Here is an 18,364-nt window from a genome sequence, read left to right on the forward strand (position 1 = left end):
TTTAACAAGGCAGAAATTTAAAAAGCAGATGGGAAATTACATCACCGGCTCAGATCGGCCGCACGCCCTGCAGCGGCTCTGTGAAGAGGGAGGGGATGGGGGCTGCAACCTCACCCGTGAGCAGCCGGGTGGAGTGACACAGTCTGAAAGCAGCACCCGGGAGAGAAGGGAGGAGTGAGACAGAGAGAACCTCTCCCACCACAGCACCATGCCCAGCTTATGTCAGTTCTGAACCAAGGCAGAAAATATTTGAAAGAGGAGAAAGAAAAAAAAAACCCGCAACTGACTGTGGCTACTGCGGCTAGGAACACCTTCCCTGCAATGTGCTTGCTGTGCCTCGGCTGTCGTTTCTGAAGGAGCTAAAGCTGCTCGGGGATCCGTGGCATACACCAGCTCTGCCCACATGGTAAAACTCACAGGTACTGCTCACGCTGCGCCGGGCGGCCGCTAACGGTGCTGGGGGAGCTCCGCAGCCAGCAGGAGCAGCTGCTGGTCCAGGAAGCAGACAGAAAAAAGGCAGCAAACCATTTTGTGTCATGAAAACACCCTTGGACCTGTGGTTCCTGGGGTCTGCAAGGAATTCCTAGAAGATTATGAGCAAGAAGGTGCATCTGCAATACAGATAAGGCACAGCAGTATCTGATGAAGAGAACCCACCGAAGGTTCTGGTGCTGTGTCAGCAGGCTGCGTTACAACCAGCCCCGCACAGCAGCGACAGATCCACGTGCACAGGGAAGGGCCAAAATAATGGAAATTCTTAAGCTACACCACACGTCAACTCGGTGCAGAAGTCCAGGTCAAAGAAGCCAGTCTTTGCTGTCACCTCTGGGAGGAGAGCTGTTTTTCAGAGCTCCCATTACACGCTGGCTCAGCCCAGAATGCCCTCAGCACGGCTCCTGCAGTTAAGTACCAGCTGCTTGCGGGGCACCAGGCTGCATTTTGTTCCCACTGACAGGGAAGGAAACATGAATAAGTGCCTCGCCACCAGTCTGCGAGCTGGCTGGGGGGAGGATCTTGCTATTTCTGACTCCAGGCTCTTCATGGCAGAAGCTGTTCGCTGTCTGTGTCTTGTACAGCAGGAGCACAAGCGGTGCTCAAGCAGAAGGCTGGAGTCATTTGCCCTTAGCACAGTAGCATGTACAGCACAGTAAAAGCACAATTCATGCCAGCCTAAAAGGCTTACCACTCCCCTGCTTAAATTATAGAGAAGTCAACTCTTGGAGGTCCCTCTGAGCACAGCTCCCAGCAGTACACATGGTGAACTCAAGCTGGATTTGCTGTTTATTATTAATAGACCATCAAAGTCTCTGCTGCACCATTTCCTGCCAACCACCAAAGGATGACCCACAACAAAGGGACTAAAACCAAGTCGCATTTGTGACAGCTCCAGATCTTTAATAAATTCATGCATCTCTTCAGGATTCCAGGAGTTTGTTGGGGTTGTGGAAGCAGCATCGCCTCATCTGTGTGATGACACAAGAGTATCTACATAAATCAGCCTCTAGGCCCCCAATCCTGGGCGCTACCATACGGCCTGAGTAATGTTTCATTGCCCTTTTTATGTTGAAAATAAAAGTAAAACTAACAACCACAGATCTGTGGTGTGATACGCTGCGAAGGAAAGGCGATCTAAAACAAGTTTAGTGTCACATGAATGCAGCTAAAAACCTGCAGCAGTCAGGTATCACCCAAGCACTACTACAAGCCCTGCACCAAGGATGCTTTATCAGACCAGCAGAGCTGTCAACACATTAGATAACAGCTTCTACTTTTCCTAACAATGCAATCTGATCAATCCCCCGAGCTTCTGATAGTGCCAGATGACAGTTAGCTCTGTTCTAACATCAAAGAAAATTCACGTACGAGGCCGTGCTATCGAGGTTAAAAGTGTGCATGGGCAATAAAGGAGAAGAGAGCTTTTAAAATTGTTTTTAAGTAACCCCTTGACATCTTATATGATAAGAGAAAACAAAGACGTGGGGCTTAAAGAGAAAAGTAAACAGCCCAGGTCTCTCTTTCAACTGTCAAACTGCCTCTTATCCACGGCCCATCCCGGCGCCTCTCCCCGCTAAAGCTGTCTGCGCGTACAGAGGCGCATGGCCCTGCGTCCATCCCTGCCTGCGTGATGTAAAACCATCCAGCCCGGCCCTCGTTATTCATACGCAGAGCCCACGTGGCCTGACCCTACAGCGAGGAGGTTCTGTACCCATCCCCTTGCAGCTGATGCTGCATGCAGGTATTTAGAGCAGCAGGAACCGTAACAAACAGCCCTGGCTGTGCACCGTGCCAGCATTTATTTCCTTTCTGTCATTTGCAAACCAGCATCTCAGCTACTTTTTACTTGTTTTCTGTATCTTTTAACTGTCTGCTTACCAGCGAGGGACAGAAGAACTTGTCTGTGTTTGGGGACTACAACCTACAACTACAACCAGACTACTACAACCTGACCCTCACTTTCAGGTGGGTCAGGCCTTGTGATCTGATGAAAATCCCAGGTTTGTACATGGAGCAGTCACTTAGACATACTGGAGATGATTCAAGCCAATGCACTTTTTTTTTTCTTTTAAAAAAGTGCCTGTCACAGTAAACTATACAGGAATGGACAAAACCTGGGCCTTGCAGCACAGCACACCAATCTCACTTCCACCTTATTCCCAGTGAAAACGCAGTGAAAAACTGCAGAAATGAGTCAGAAGGCCAGTTCAGCACTTTTGAATCATCTCTTCACTTGGGCTGCAAGCCATACAGCTTAACGCTGCTGATCCAGAAGGTGCATGCACTACCTTCTCATGCAACGTACAGGCACATATGCAACATAGGCACAGCTAGCCAGTGACTAGTAAAACAACATTTGCTGGATCTCACTGTATAGTCCACTGCCTTCCTTGTCAGATCAGTATGGCTGCTTTTCTGGCAAAAGGTTTCCCATTTTTGTGGCCATGAACATTAACAAAATTAGAATAAGGTCACGAGCTTGAGCTGCAGTCGGCACTGGTGTGCCAGGAGCCTGGCTGGGGATGGCAAGTCTTTGCATTTAGAGGCTGCTCATTTTAATGATGTGGGAAACTCTTAGGCGTCCAAAGGAAATGAGATCCTGTAGCAGAACAGCAGTATTGGACACGAGGTTAACAGGGTTGTCTTGCTCAGCTGTGTGGGTGACCATGTTCCTGTTGCCAAATAACTGCACTGGCAATGCTCAGTTTTGGACAGAAAAGCAGCCCTTTCTCTGAGCTCTTGGAGAGCACCCAATTCTTTTCTGCACTGGGAAAACATTCATAAAATGGGGGAAGAGGGGAAGGAACGGCCATAAAAAGGGAAGACAAAGCAGGAGGATTTGGAAGACAGTGTCTCAGAGCTTCACACATGCAAACACTGAAGTAATGAAGATGCTGCACGTTGCCACCTCCCCTGGGCCTGGACCATTCCAGGCTCAGTCACTCCCTGTCCACCAAAGGACTGGCACTTCCCTTCCATGCCTGTGACACTGACCACGAGCGATTTTGACACTTATCCCCATGTGAGCAAGGGCTTGGGGTCACCATTACTTAGTGGTCATCAGAAGTATGGCAACTGCAAGAAAAGGGAAAGGTAAAAATAAAAGTAATACCCAAACACAAGAACTTGCTTACTGTGTTTGTTTTTCTTCTCCGGCAGAGGTGGTGGCTTCTCTGGGTCACTGTTAGAAAAGTCAGCCATTAATTCAACCGGTGCTGAAGAGTTTCCTTGCTGGAAGGGCAAAACAGCAGCAAGTGGTGTGAAGGGTACTGATGCGACAGACCCTGCGTTCTGCATGTCATCCTCTGAGATGTTATCATACTGTGAAGGGTGTCTTTCATACGAGATCCTGCAGCCTGAGTTATCTGAAGTCTGAGAGGCTGCGCTCCTCCTCTTCTTTTCTGGTAAAGCTGGAGGAGTCTCTGTTGGCTGCGCAGCTCCCGAGAGGCTGCAAAATTCCAGCGGAGGAGAGCTGCCCTGTGGGAGCTGGAAAGTATGTCCATGGAAAGGGGAGCCAGACTCGCCCAGGGACTCTGGCAAGGGGCTGAGGATACCTGGCATCTGCGGAGGTATCTGATCAGCATTCGAGAGGTCCTGCTGCAGGAATTCATAGTCCGGGTCATAGTGATCGGATTGATCTGGTTAAACAAGGAGGAAAGGAAAATCACCCATTAGTTTCTCTCTGTTCCTGGTCAGCCCTTCTCAGTTCTGCCCATCCCATTCCATCAGTTAATTAAGCTGTTCTCTTAATCAGAGTGCTACCTCCTTGCAACAGGGACCATCTTGCTATACCTTCAGTAAAGCCCAGACTAAATAAAACTCTTACCTTATTTCTTTATTCTAGCAAACAAAAAACATGAATTCAATAGGTAGGTCACTGCAGACGTTACTATATTTCATATTTATATTTTTGTTTTATTTCCTAGAAGTCTACCAGGGCTGCTACTTCCTACTGATGTCTGCAGGCAAGGTTGAAATCAACCAAACATTCCACTTGAGAGCTGAATTGAGTTTGAACACAATCATCTATAGCTAGGGAACACATTCCCCTGGGCTTTTTCCTATCCAACGGGATGTAAATCTGCATAGAACCGCCTGCAGTAACTACAAGATGACAGTTACAAGCACAATCTATTTACTGCGTCATGGCTATGACAGCTCCCAAACGGGAGTGATGGGGGCTCCTTCGGCAGCCCTGGCCACGTCCCTGCTTACCTAATGTTTCACAGCTTGTGTTGCGAGAGCACTGACCGCTGTCGTGGTCCAGAGAAGAGAGCTGCTCGTCAGACTTGCTGAGTTTGCCGATGCTACTGCACGGTGAGAGGCGAGGAGATTCCCCCCCATAGGAGTGGCTTCCACCTGACAACCTTCTCTGGGCATAGCAGTCAACATCAAAATCCTGAGGCAGAAAAAAACAAAAACCAACCAAAACAACAAATCATCAGCATTCTTGGCAGCTTGCTAGTTGAAGGACCAACCCAAGGAACAAACACTTGACAGCTGTGGTAAGAAAACCATGAAGGGAGAGGATCAGTGCTGCTAGCCCTCCCTAGTTAGACACCAGAACCCCAGAAAAACTCCAGTTTGGTAAAGGGCACGTTGCAGAGCAAGCCCACGTAGGGAGCTCTGCGTGCATTTGCTTGCAGGCAGGGCGTGCTGTGATCCACAGAGGAGGTCACCAGCTGCTGAGGTGAGTGAGTTCCTCACCGCCATACACAGCTGACAACTGTTCATCAAGGCATTGATACGAGGTAACTAGACGGCAAGAATTCTCATTAAATAACGGGCTTCATCAAATATTTGGTTAGTTTTTGTGTATGCAAAGGGTAAATAAGAGACAGTGGGATACAGCTAACGTCAGCTTTCTGTGCCTATGGCTACATTTCTATTTCAGAAATTACCTCAAGTGAACCTCTCAGGTATTCCTACCCCCGTAGACCAATGTAAGTGTGATCGTACCAGTAACTGAAGCACTGCCACAGCTTTATCTGGGTCAGCCAGCTGACAGCAGAGGCACCCTAAGCCAGAGCTGAGGCTTTGGGGCTGAGGACAAGATTTGATTTTGCTGCACTTTTAACATGATTCAAATCCTCACTGCTGAGTCAATAAGTTCCTGAAGGTGTGAAGCAAAACCATCCATTTACAATCCTGCAAACCCCGTATTAGCATAAGTGATAGGATATGACTAACACACACAGTCCAAAGTTTTCCATGCTTCTACCAGAAAATTTTCAAATCTCCCCAAAGCACCTGTAGCAGTCAGAGCAGATGCTTACACTACTCCTTAGGTTAAAAGATGTCTTAAATTGGGACTGGATGGATACAGACTTCTGATGTCAATCTGCTACGGGATCCCTGGTAAAGTAAACCTTGGTAAGATCTTGGTAAGTTCAGCCAACCACCCTACACCCTGGTCTGTTTGACACAGCACCACCCTACCTCTCTGATTTTCACATTCTGCTACACCTCAACGCAACAAATTTTGTAGAAATTCATTATTTAAGTACAACAGCAATGTAAAAAAAACTCAGCTCCTTCACATGATTTACCACATCGACGTTCCTGCCACTAAAGCTCCCATTGCAGCACTCCTCAGTACGGGGCTGCCTGGGACGAGCAGGGGCGTGTTGGGAACCGCACGGCTGCAGGACCCAGCATTTCTCTGAGCTTCTGCTACGCTCCGCAGCACGTCCCCCTTGGCTTTCACAAAGGCGTGATGCCATTACCTGTCTGTTGATTCCAACGGGTAAGCTGGACCCACTGGTGGCTCGACTCATGGGGGCCACAACTGCCACTCTGGTTGGGGAAGGTGCTGATTGCCGTTTTTTAGGGGGCAAGGCTGGAGGAGGGCTGCAAGACAGAAGAGGCATTGATGCTTCCATTACTCGACCATCAGAAAGACTTTCAGAGGCTTCAGGAGCTGGTTTGGCACAAAGCCTTCGCCTTGCTAGGCTCAAATCTCACAGTTTCTTGTCCAAAGCTGGCCAGAAGCTATTCAACGAAGTGTATCCACTGACAAACACCAATTTAAGAACACTCTCACAGGGAAGGTCCTGTGCAGTGATTTATTTTTTTAAGCTTGGAAAAGAGTAAGTGTTTCAGAAACAAAAATAATTGCCGTTTGAAAAATTATTTTTAATGAAGCTAATTAGCACAGCAATTATTTTTAAATGAAAGTGGTGGAAGTCCAAATTAAATGTTTTGGTTGACCCAAACAAGGTTTCAGTTCACAGAAGTCTCTTCTTCCTCTTCCTCAAAGCTTCCAGGTTAGAAAGGGGTTCAAAGTTACAAAAACTTACAGGACAGGAAAATTCACTGTCTGCCTTTTTCCACTCCTGGTGAACTTGAGCCAACAAGACAGTCAGTATTGCCACGCATATATGCGGCACGGGCCCAAGTTTTGGCATTAATCAGTGTGGATACACACATTATTAAACACCCACTAGTAGTAACCAGTGAGATTTCAACCACTGTACATTTAGGATTTGCTTCTAATGACAAATAATTCTGGTGGTTACCAAACCTACAAGGTTCCCAAGAGCACACATATTCTGTTCCTGGAACATAACAGGAAATTTTTATAATATAACCCATGAGAATTCATAATACACATAGAAATGTGATTTTTTTTTTTCTGCTAACCACAGCCCTCAACGCTGCATTTTCAAATTAGCACACAACATGTATTTTCACACCATCCATTAGCACCAGTACTAGAGAAGAAAAACATCATACACACACACACCAAAAAGCTGTAAATTGGGGGTTTTCTTTTCCGTCCCAAAATAGAACATAGAAACTTTCATGTGGTTACTCGCAGAACAGGGTAAGAACAACGAAGTAAAAGATTTTTATCACACACTAGTGACTCCTTTCACTCTTAGGTTGATAACCAATGCAGAACCCCCTGGATGTGCAGGACAGATTGGTAATTTCCAGCTGAGGTTAAGAGAACATTTCCCATTGGATATAAAAGCACACACCACAACTAAAACAGCACAGGATACTGCTGTGCAGTGCTGTGCAGAATATGGTGTGTATTTACATGACTTTAAATAAAAGATTTAATGCAATTAGGCAATGCCTCTCATCCAAGAGGCTCAAGCATTATTACCCTCACATGAAAAAAAAAAAAAAGGAAAACACAATGAAGGGTACTGCTCAAAACAAGACAAAGAACATAAAGTCATGAATAGACTGCAGGAGCTGGGAAGAATTACCATGGAGGGCTGGAAATGCAGAGGCATTACTAACACTCACAGTGACCTCTCACACACATTTTGACAAGAATATTTAAAAAATAAGAGGCTGGTAAAAGGCACTGCTACTCTTCAGTCAGCTGGTTGGCCAGCATTACCTGTTTTCTGCCACACGAATGCAAGGCAGAGGGGGTTTAGGAGGTGCAACCTCTTCATCCATGGAGTCAGTCAGTAGCTCATTTGACTGAGTCATATTAGTTGTTTTGTTTAGGATCTCCATTTCTCGGTCTGTAAGGGGAAGTTCTGATGGGCTGTAACAAGCAAAATACAGATTGTGGATCATAAAACACAGTTGGAATGCAGCATGCTGACAGATTAATACGTACTTTAAATCATATGCAATGAGAGAAACCTACAGCAGAAGGCAGAATTTACATCTGCAAGTAGAATTAGATGTATATACAGAATACAATGTGCACACCATGGCCAAGTGATGCCTCATTGCCAGATTTTGGCAACTTCTCTAGCACAGCATATTGTTCCTTTAAGTTGTCCCACCGTAATGCATAAGACTATGTAAAAAGCACTACGCTATCCACTGTGAAAAATAACCAAGTGCTTTAATCCAACTACCAGGAAGCATAAATAATCCCACATCCAGCTACTCTATTAGACTGCATGCATTAAACATGTTTGTCAGTGACCCACCTGTCAGATTTACATGCTGGTAAACTGGGTTTAACTGGGCTTGTGGGAGAGGGATGCTCCTGCTTTTCAATCGTGAGTCTGACCAGCTCCTGGTGGGTGGAGGGGAGAGAAGAAAAAGGGAAAATCATGAGATGCATAACGCTGCACTCAAACATTCCAGGACAAAAAGGGATGCTGCTGCAATAAACTCTTGGTTAGCCAGGTATGGATTAATGTTGGCATGGACACAGAGAGAGCTGTGAGCTGGGTGTAAACCTGTACCACAAATGAGGTGGTGCAGGGAACAGCCTGCACCCAGCAGCAGTTTAGCCATATTTAAGCTTTTTAGCCACAAATTGTGGCCCTGTGGGGATTCTGCACAAAGCCACATACACATCTTTTTGCTGTGCTTCCTATTTCCGCTATCATCACAAGTGTGTTCCCCACAATACCTAGACAATGGCAAGCTGACTTTACATACATAAAGCACAGAAATACCTTCTGCAGTTAAGTATTTCAGTTACCCAGTAAAAGAGCTAACTAATTGCTTTATATTTTATAAACAAGTCTTTCGTGCATTCATTAAAAAAAAAAAAAGTTTTCTGTAAGATGCCCAACAACAAATTAAATAGTGAACACCTCTATTAAAAGGCCTGCTTCCCCCAAAGCCAACTTTTAACGTGTTAGCAATGGAAGTCTTAATAATTCCAGGAACTATCACAGTGTATCTGCTATAGACAGATAAGGCTGTGGATAAAGAGATAAGGGCAGATAATCCTGAACTACCAGTTTGTCAGCAGTCAAAACCACAACCATTCACACCAGAAGGATGGAGAGAACATTTTACAGGTGTCTGAGGCCAACAAAGAGATCTACTGCTCACAGATACAAACACATGCCCTCTTACAGCCAGGCTGGTAACTGGCAGCACCTCCTGACATTATTGGCTTCCCAGCATATTATGCAAAGGAAATTATATGGGATCGATTTTTAATTTATTCTTTTTTTTTTTTTTTTAAAGCAGCCTGAAGTACAGTGTCATCATTCCGTTATCATCTTCACATCCATGCCTGTTGAGGTCAGAAATTGTCATTGCCTCTTCCTTCTGAGGAGTAAGAATATTCTAGCCCATGTATTTCTGTACAAGGCTCTATTTAAAGCTGAACTTCCATGAGACAACAGATGCACAACAGGAATAAAGTACTGCCCTGGACGTGTGAAGGATGGAAAGCACAGTCCATTTCAAGCGTACACCACAACTGATTTTGGTTTAGACATTACACTTATAATCTTGGTGGGACCTTAGGCACAGAAATAATTTATACCATGTCCACCCAGCACACAACAAAACGCTCAGCTGTAAAGAACCTGCCTTGGAAAATTCCCCACACATTGGGGAGGAAGAGAGCACCCAAACACAGCACACAGACGTCCGTTTGGGCTACGGCTATGAAGGTTTTCTTGTCTGGGGCAGACAGAGAAGAGCCCTGGCAAGGAACAGCATTTTCTGAGAAGTGCCTTGACCAGAAAAAGCCCAGCACCAAGCTGACCACAGCTGAGCACCTCGCCAACACCACCCCCACACAGGGCCACATCTGCCAACAGGTAAATACCGGGCAATGAGGGGCACAACACCGTCAGGGCTTCTGATAATCTATAAATGCCACTGTGGTAAGATACATTACAACATACATAGAAAAGTAAAATCATTAAGGCTCTTCAATTGCAGAAGAACCACACAAGCAAAGTGGACACTGAATTTACCTCAGATTTCTCTGATGAACATCCCCATATCCCCAGCTCTCATAAGAGAAACTGATTTTTAAAGATGTACTTTCCACTGTTTCGTTCTCTCTTTCAGAATGATCTTTAATCAAAAACTTGCTATTCCTTTTAGACTTTCAAATTCCCCTATGAAGCTGACAGAGCATCACAGGAATGGGAGCCTACGATCCCCAAACAAGGCTTTCTGTAAATCGTACACTTTGGAAATCCGAGTGACACCACTTGATGCCTCTGGCTGCAGCCGGCCCCATGCTCTGAGTCACTGTCAGGAGTGAGCGGTGACCCAAGGGATTGCCACCTTCTGCCTTTGGGACAAACCCCCACTGCTGAAGAGGTTTCCGGACACTTCCCTGGGCTCGAACCGACCCTGCGGGACCAGACCGGGGTGCTCCCAATAAAGAGCAGCCACACAACGCATGATAAGGAAAATAAAACACCTGGGCATTCAGACCTAAAGCCAAAACGCTCCGTAGATGCTCCTTGCCACAGAAAGGGCTGTGGAAGGAAAAATGCCACCGTCGTTTGCCATCATTACTGACGCCCAGGGCCGAAGGGCTCGGGAAGCTTCCCTGTTACACCGGCTGTGATGGCTGTACGCCTGCCCGCCACATGGGAGTGTGATACAACGTGGGAGTGAAACAGTCACGTTTGGCTCAGAAGTGGCTTTAGAATTATTCAGCACATTGCTGCTGTGGAGACAAACAAATAACAAAACCATACACCTGAGACACTGAGACGACAAATGACTGACAACACCTGAGAGGATCACTTTTTCCTCTAAACTTAGACAAATACCACCGGACTCCCTGGACCCCAGCTTTTTCTCCTCTCCCCTAGCCCCAGAACAAGAGCTAGTGTTTGGAAATCAAGCCAGGACCTTCAATGTACACACCGAGGTAATCAGCATGCGACTGAGCCAGATGCACGTTACGCTGTTCGTTATCAGCAAGTAGAGATTCCTGCAGCAGTAATCAGAGATAATTAAAGCCTCTCTACAAACTTCTACTTCAGCAAACTGGTAGTTCCAAATGAGGTATTTTTTTAAGAAGTTATGTAATCAAAACAAGGATTTTTTTCCTGTTATATTTAGCTAGCAAGGCACTAAAACCTGAGATCAAAACAGCAATAACACAAGCGAACAAGAGACTCGTTTATGCTCAGTTCTGAAAGTAAAGGGGGAAGTAAGCACTGAAATGTGGAAGTGGATCTGGTGTGATCTGCCAGAAAAACAAGAAAAGCTCTCCACAGCAGAGAAGTGTCCAACTTCTCAGTTCTGCTTCCAGATACAAAGGCTGCCTTGGCCCTTCTAAAATAAGCCTTGCTCCTTGCTAGGCAGTAGGAGATGAGCTCGAGCCACTTCCAAACGCTGACCCGTGGATGGGCAGACACATCCACATCTGCCCAGACAGCCTCACATCTGCTCTAATCACGCTCCAAGCTGACCAGACACAAGCCAGCTCCAACTGGACGGCCAAAATAACTTTTAGTCTAACGGCAAGAGGAGACTGCTACAGCCACGCTGCTCAGCAGGGCTTAACAGCTCAGGTGTAGTGGTGCACGGACATCCCTGCACCGCTTCCAGCCTCGGTTGGCTCACAGTGCGGGTACAGAAGACATCCCAGACCTTCCCCCTCCGACAGGCACGGTGCTTTGGCTGGGAAGCCACAGGAACCAGGTGTTTAAATCTTGCTTGAAGTGAAAGGACAGCGGGTGTCCAAGCCTGATGCAACTAGACCACACAACTGTAGCCTGGATCCGGTGCTAACACGGGACCGTACAGGTTCATTAAGTGATAAAGGGTGAATTGTCTCACTATTTAGTGGGGTACTGCAGTTCGGCTACCACAGAGCAGATTTTCACGTACTACAAATTGCTGCTGAATTCCAACGCTAACAGAAGCTGGGACGTGACGCTCAACTCTTCTTCTCCACCCTGCTGTGCAAATTTAATACTGGCTTTACCTTCCAAATCTGGAGCTTAAAGTTAAAGGGCGTATTGTGCAAAATAATCCTGGAAAATCTGTCATCTTTAGGTGATGGAAATGTTTTGTTTGAAAGATATTTGTTTTAACAGCTCAGCAAGTCATACTAGGGTTTAGTATCTGTGCTTAAGTAACGTTACAGAGATATTCAGAGCATGCAAACAACACACCAAAACTGAAAACACGACAGGCAAAGCTTGGGAGATCCATCTGATTTTTACATTTAACTCCAGGTAATAAAAACTAAACTGAGTTTGAGTACAATGAAAGATGTTTGTTCCTGATACACCAATCCAGTTGAAAAACCTGTTGCAGCTTTTAAAAATCTACCCCAAATTTCCTACTGTAATTCCTTTAAACATTCCTCTTACAGTTCAGCCCTGCTTAACCTTCTCCACAGTTTTCAAAGTAATTTCTAGGAGATATGACGGTCTTTCCACCAGTGTCCTGAGCCCATGTCAAGCTACTTTTAACTGCAGTGCCAGAACAGCTGAATGCACAACCTCTGCGGCCATCAGCAGAGAGAAAACAGTAAGGAACTGTAAGAAATAATGCGTACCAAAAACTGACTGGGAGGTAGAAGGGAAGCCAACAGATTTTCCTGGGTAGGGCAGGGAGGGAATACTATAAGCAGGTCTCACAAAGGATACAAAGGTTTCCGTTAAACGTTTCCATTAGTTATGCAAAATTAATCTCCAGAAAACTGAGCTTAGCTCATCACCGGTCCCACACCCTAATCCAACTGCTGAAAGCGGTGACGTATCACTGACAAATACCTTGAACCTTACGTTAAAAGATGAAGCTGGAATCTTTGATTCTCTGTGGGCATTGACAGGAAGAACTTCCGTTACATTTTGTCTAGACATAAAATATGCAAACTCTGACCTGTAATCTGCATGGGAGATTGGGAGAATGGGAATGGCTTGCTGAAAATTTAATACAGTGCTCAATAAAGATTTATGGCTTCTTACAAGCCATCCAAATGCCAGGGTAAACATTTTAGAAGTGCACACTAACGGTCAAACCATTTATGCTAGTCTTTAAGCAGTACACCAAGCAGGATCATTTCACTTACTAAGCTGTTGATCTGAAGTAAGTTTACTGAAGCCAAGAATAGGATCTTACCTGCACTTAAAAACTTCACATTTTCACCTAGATCTCTTCTAAAACACAGGTAGTGTATACTTTCTATAATGTACACTACTTGTCTCACGTACCTTAACTCCATCCAGAACAGCTTTTATGACGTCCTTAACTGTTGTCACCATCTCCTTGTCTTCTGAATTCACACCTTCCAGCATCACTTGATCAGACCAGCGAATTAGATTGGCCAGACTCTGGTACACACGGCTGTAGCAGGATGAGATGGCAGAACTGGATGGCATGGAAGGAAATAGATGAGAAAAATGAATACAATGAAATTATGGAGATATTACCAAATGTTTCTACAAAGTGCTTGATTTAAAGTGTATTTCATACTGTTAAAATTTTGATTGTGTCCATTGTTGTTGTTCTCTTTTTAACTCTGACATTCATCATTTGTGTTTAGCAGGTGACAAAGTTTCGACTCCACTGCAGTTGCTCTCCTGTTCACCAGTACCAAATGGAACAACAGCATGAACGTACAACCAACCCATTATCTGGGCTGCAAGTCAACACAGCAATGCTCAAAATAACGCTCTTCCCCTTTTAATTTACACCTCCATCCTATGCCTTAACTTCAAAGGTAACTGCTGTATCCTGTAGTTAAGTCTAATTGATATTATTTCAGCATTAACTATGCTTTTCTTCCTCCTTATTAACTCTCCCAAAAATGTCTTAGATAATTGAGAGATGACTATTCATTCTTTTACAAATCATTTTCTCACTGTTTATAACGCCTGAGAACATATAATTAAAACTTGCTTCTTTACAAAAATTGAACTGAATGAATTTCAGGTCTGGAAGAGGAAGGGTGTTGCTTTGTTTTGCTTTTAATGAGAAACAGAACTGAAGCTATTGTTCTGAAGGGAAAAAAAAAAGAATTTTGGAAGGATGACAACTCCAAATAAAAGTTAACTGTAACAACAGTGCTTGCAGGCATTTTCCTGACCATTCTGAAAACACTTACTTCATTACTAAACAAGGTGTGCTAACAGTACTGCTGATGGCAATGCTTCAACAATTCTTTGTAAAGTTAAATCAATTTCAAACTGCATCAAAACCATAAAGAGATAAGAAAAGGTGCAATCTTGCCATCATTACTGATAAGAGTGCTCTGAACCTTCCCGTTTCTGTCTGGTATCCATTTTACACTGGCTTAACTCCAGTAATTTCATTATCTGTGAGAAGAGAATCAAGCCCACAAACTTCAGTGAGATTATTGAGGTGAACCAGGTTTGCAGAACCAGGGATAGAACTATTGTCAAGTTACAACCAGAGGGATAAAAACAATGGCAAGTGCTTTTCTGTTTGTTTGTTTTAAAAGCATGGTGCTTGCCAGTTTTTCTAATTTTAAACGAAATTATCTTAGTAGGAGATATTTCCCAAATAGGGCCCTCCCCCATCTCTTTCTATGGCTTTGATTTCTTTGCCATTAATCTTCAGCCTGCTTCCTTCTAAAGAGGCAGTAATTGAAAGCCCATTCTGTGCTAGATTTAATTACTTTTTTCCTTGATGCAAATGCTTCCCCTCAAGCAAAAAGAAGTCCAACAGTAATTGTAGGGCTTTCTTCCACACTGCCACAAGCCTTGCTCATTTTTCTTGAGGGGGATTTACCATCGAAACCACCCCTTTATGTCCTGCCACGACTCAAAATGAAGTGTACAGGTAGGCATGAAAGGACATGGCTTTTTTAGAATGTCAAATCCCCTTTTAATCTGTGAAGTCAAACAAGGCAGAACGTACACAGGATCCGTGCTGTAATGCATACCATTTCCAGAAAGAGGGTACAGACTACTCCACTGACAACTAGCTACAAAAGTTCTGCTCACAGGCTAACTGAGGATATCCAATTGTCAAGGCTACACTACCCTACTACTAAGAGAGAGGTTATAAGGGATTTGAAGAATAGAATCATCCGAAATACTGCTGCTGCTGCTGCTGAAGACCATGTAGTTGATATTTATTTCCAACTATATTATTGGAAGAAAAGATAGCCCAGCAAACACCCAGTAGATACACAAATCAAAGCGAGTGACTACAAAGGTGACATTTTCTATCTATCCTAAAAATATTTGCTGACATTTTACATGTTCTCCTGATGTAAGGGGAAAATTTGTTCTTTCTTTTATTAAGTGAAAGCAGGTGCTTGTCAGAAATTTAATGACTGCGGGAAACCTGATAGCAAGGGAAGAAACTTCTGGGTCTGAACCCAGAAGCCTGGTGAATGCTCCAATTCTAACAGCTCTTCCCTCTTTATACTTCTACAAACCTAAATTGCACGTCTCCTGTCCCAGCCACAGCTCTTAGTCACCCATTGTCTCCTTCCATTTGTACTGTCACATACAACCATGCATTAGGACCAAAAAGCGCTAAGCATCTGTTTATAAGATATCAGCACCCTACAGCTAGCTGTCGTGACCATACCATAAACCTTTCTTGCATCAGAATTGAAATAACCATCTCAAACAAGAAATTTGGAGATGCTTACTAGGAAAACAAACAGGAACAGCGCAAAAACTGGCAGGATTCAGAAACCAAAAATCTGTGCATTTCTTGCCTAATTTTGTGCTTTTGCGTGTGTGTGCTCGTTTTGCTCATTCTTTATTATTCAGTGATGTTTGCTTGCTTTGTTTAAATCAATTGCTCCAGCATCTATGAACAGCAGCTGTATCTCCGTGGCTTGATGACTCCACAGATTCTTATAATGCATGCTGAGCTTTGTTTTGGCAAATTTCTACATCTTTTCTGGCTTCAAACTCATTGTCCAACTGGTTAAAAAATAATACAGTAGGCATCAGAGCAAACCTATAAATAATCTGTTGAGAGCACACAGGAATGAACTTGAACTGGCTAATCTACCGAAGTACATCTGTTTACTTCTGTTCTGTATCTGGTCCAGTAAATTCAAAAACAAAGCAGTTAACAGTACGGGCTGACTTCTCTAATATTGGGACGGATAAACTGAACTCAGAAAGGGATTACCCTGAAGATAAGCTGTTTTTCAGGTAAAAGCTATTGGACTTTGCTAGCTTTTAGCATACTACCATGGACTGCAGAAACCGTACAGAATTTAGAGGAGAATAAGATAGCTAGTAAATGATGAATTTCTACGTTCATGCTAAGGATCAGTCCTTCCTCCTCTTTGAATCCATTCTAATTTGTTTTACCTTTCCATAGCATGGGCTTCTTCACAGCAGGGAATGTGCTTTTAAATTATGTTTGAAAACTATCACATAATCAGTAAAAATGGCAGTCAATTTATTAGCTACTACAGCATTTTTTCTGTCTCCTGTGTGATACAATTCTTCAGACGTAAGAAAGAAAGAAGCCTGCTGGCCTGCCATATTTCCAAAACCAAAGAAGGAAACTTACCTTTGTTGGATGCGTGGATCAATCTGCACCAAGGGCAGGATGGCTTCCAGCACTTTGCTTGCTGAGCCTGGCAGCATCTCTAACACTTTCTTATCAATTGCCATTTTGTCCACAATAGTCTTAAAGTAGCGCAATGCACTGACAACCTCCTTCTCCTTTTCCTCTAGCCATGATACATTCTAGAGAAGAAAGGGAAAGGAATATTAAAACAGCATTTTTAAGTGCAAAGTTACTTTAACTTACCTGAAGGACAGCGAAACTCAAGAGAAATATTCTGCTTCAGAAGACTGGAGAAAACCCCTTCCACCACAAACACTTCACATTTAATTCTTACTCTTTCAAGAAAATAGTCGGTGCAAAATTGAACCAACATTTTGACTTTCTGAATTACAAGATGCACATTCCAAACTGAAGGCTAATCAAGATGAGTTTTTGGCTAAGACTTACATTACTGATGACTTTGAGGGCATTGCTTTGAAACCAACGTACCAAACTGGGAGAGCAAAAGAAAAAAAAAAAACAAACAAGTGCAGATAGTTATGATAATGAAAGACAAGAGGCAACAACTACCAGTTTTAATAAAGCTGTCCTTCTCCTGAAAAGAACCCATACAAATCTCGAACTCCAAAACAATCCCAACAAGATGCCTCCATCCCCGATAGTGACACGTACGGTGTTCTCCTTCATCATTCTGAGTAACTCAGCTGATTGCTATATGCCTACTTGTTTGAAACAAGGCTACAGTCTTGCCTCTCCACTTCCAAATAAAAACCTCCTTTCCAATCAGTCTCCAACCTAATTCATTTTGTGATGCTGCTCTAACAAGGGAACTCGCACACCTTCCACAGGACAGACTGTGAAAACCAAGTTTTGGCATCAGTGAAGGAATGCTGAAGAAGAGAAAAATTCACTGGAATAAAACTGAGCTGTGGTCACCAAATTCCATGCCATCGCCAACACTACAAAAAGAAATTCATAAATGATTTTGATATCCTAATGGCAATCTGGACAGGGATATAGCTTTTAAAAGTTTAACAGAGTACGCCTGGAGGACTTCTAGTGCCACATGTAGTTCCTAAGTGAGATTTAAATTAACTACTGAACACTGCTAGAAAAGGAGCCGAGAGCTTAGTAGAGTCAGGTTTCATCCATTATCTCTTCAGTAAATTCAGCCTCAAGAATTAATGACCTATGGGCATTGTGTGCTCCCCATACTCTTGTCAGCTGTTAAAACGCTGCTTTTCTCCAAAATCAGGCCAGCAGCCCAAAAGGTTTCAGGAAGAACAATTTATAGGCAGCACTGGTCAGTAATTTGGGGCCAGTTCCATGAAAGGATTAATCTCAAGTCCCATCTAGCTCTGATTTTAGAAGCCCAAGTCCAAATCCAAGACCTGCAAGCCACTCAGTCATTTTCCATCTCATCTGGGAAGTGCCCAAACTCTGTTGATGCTTCAGCTTCTGACGATGCTGCTCACCAGGAACCTCAATTCCTGCTCCATGTCACCTGAACTCCACTGCTGAGGAGCATCCTGGCAACTCACTGATGTCAAAAATCACATTTCCCTTTCTTCAGGCGTGTGCCCTCACCACTGCACAGCCCATTCCAGGATACGGAGTGGCACTTCACGTGAAATGATCACAGACTTCAGGGATGGGAGAGCCTGTATGGTCCATGCGCTGCATGACTACGGCCCAGTGGTCA

The 18,364-nt window shown here is 44.1% G+C and overlaps 1 protein-coding gene across 10 annotated transcripts in view; it reads right to left on the reverse strand.

Moving 5' to 3' along the window:
* The window catches only part of RAPGEF1 (Rap guanine nucleotide exchange factor 1), an 86,074-nt gene that overhangs the window by 31,246 nt on the left and 36,464 nt on the right, over positions 1-18,364 (reverse strand). For all 10 annotated transcript variants that reach the window (XM_040531744.1, XM_040531743.1, XM_040531748.1 and 7 more), the window contains 7 exons: positions 16,663-16,841; positions 13,365-13,521; positions 8,403-8,491; positions 7,853-8,005; positions 6,222-6,345; positions 4,711-4,894; positions 3,630-4,133 (listed from right to left, as the gene is read on the reverse strand). In XM_040531744.1, the coding sequence (XP_040387678.1) occupies positions 3,630-4,133; positions 4,711-4,894; positions 6,222-6,345; positions 7,853-8,005; positions 8,403-8,491; positions 13,365-13,521; positions 16,663-16,841 (1,390 nt within the window). The remainder of the gene's footprint in view (positions 1-3,629; positions 4,134-4,710; positions 4,895-6,221; positions 6,346-7,852; positions 8,006-8,402; positions 8,492-13,364; positions 13,522-16,662; positions 16,842-18,364) is intronic.

The sequence above is a fragment of the Cygnus olor genome, chromosome 19, assembly GCF_009769625.2.
Source record: "Cygnus olor isolate bCygOlo1 chromosome 19, bCygOlo1.pri.v2, whole genome shotgun sequence".
Taxonomy (NCBI): Eukaryota; Metazoa; Chordata; class Aves; order Anseriformes; family Anatidae; genus Cygnus; species Cygnus olor.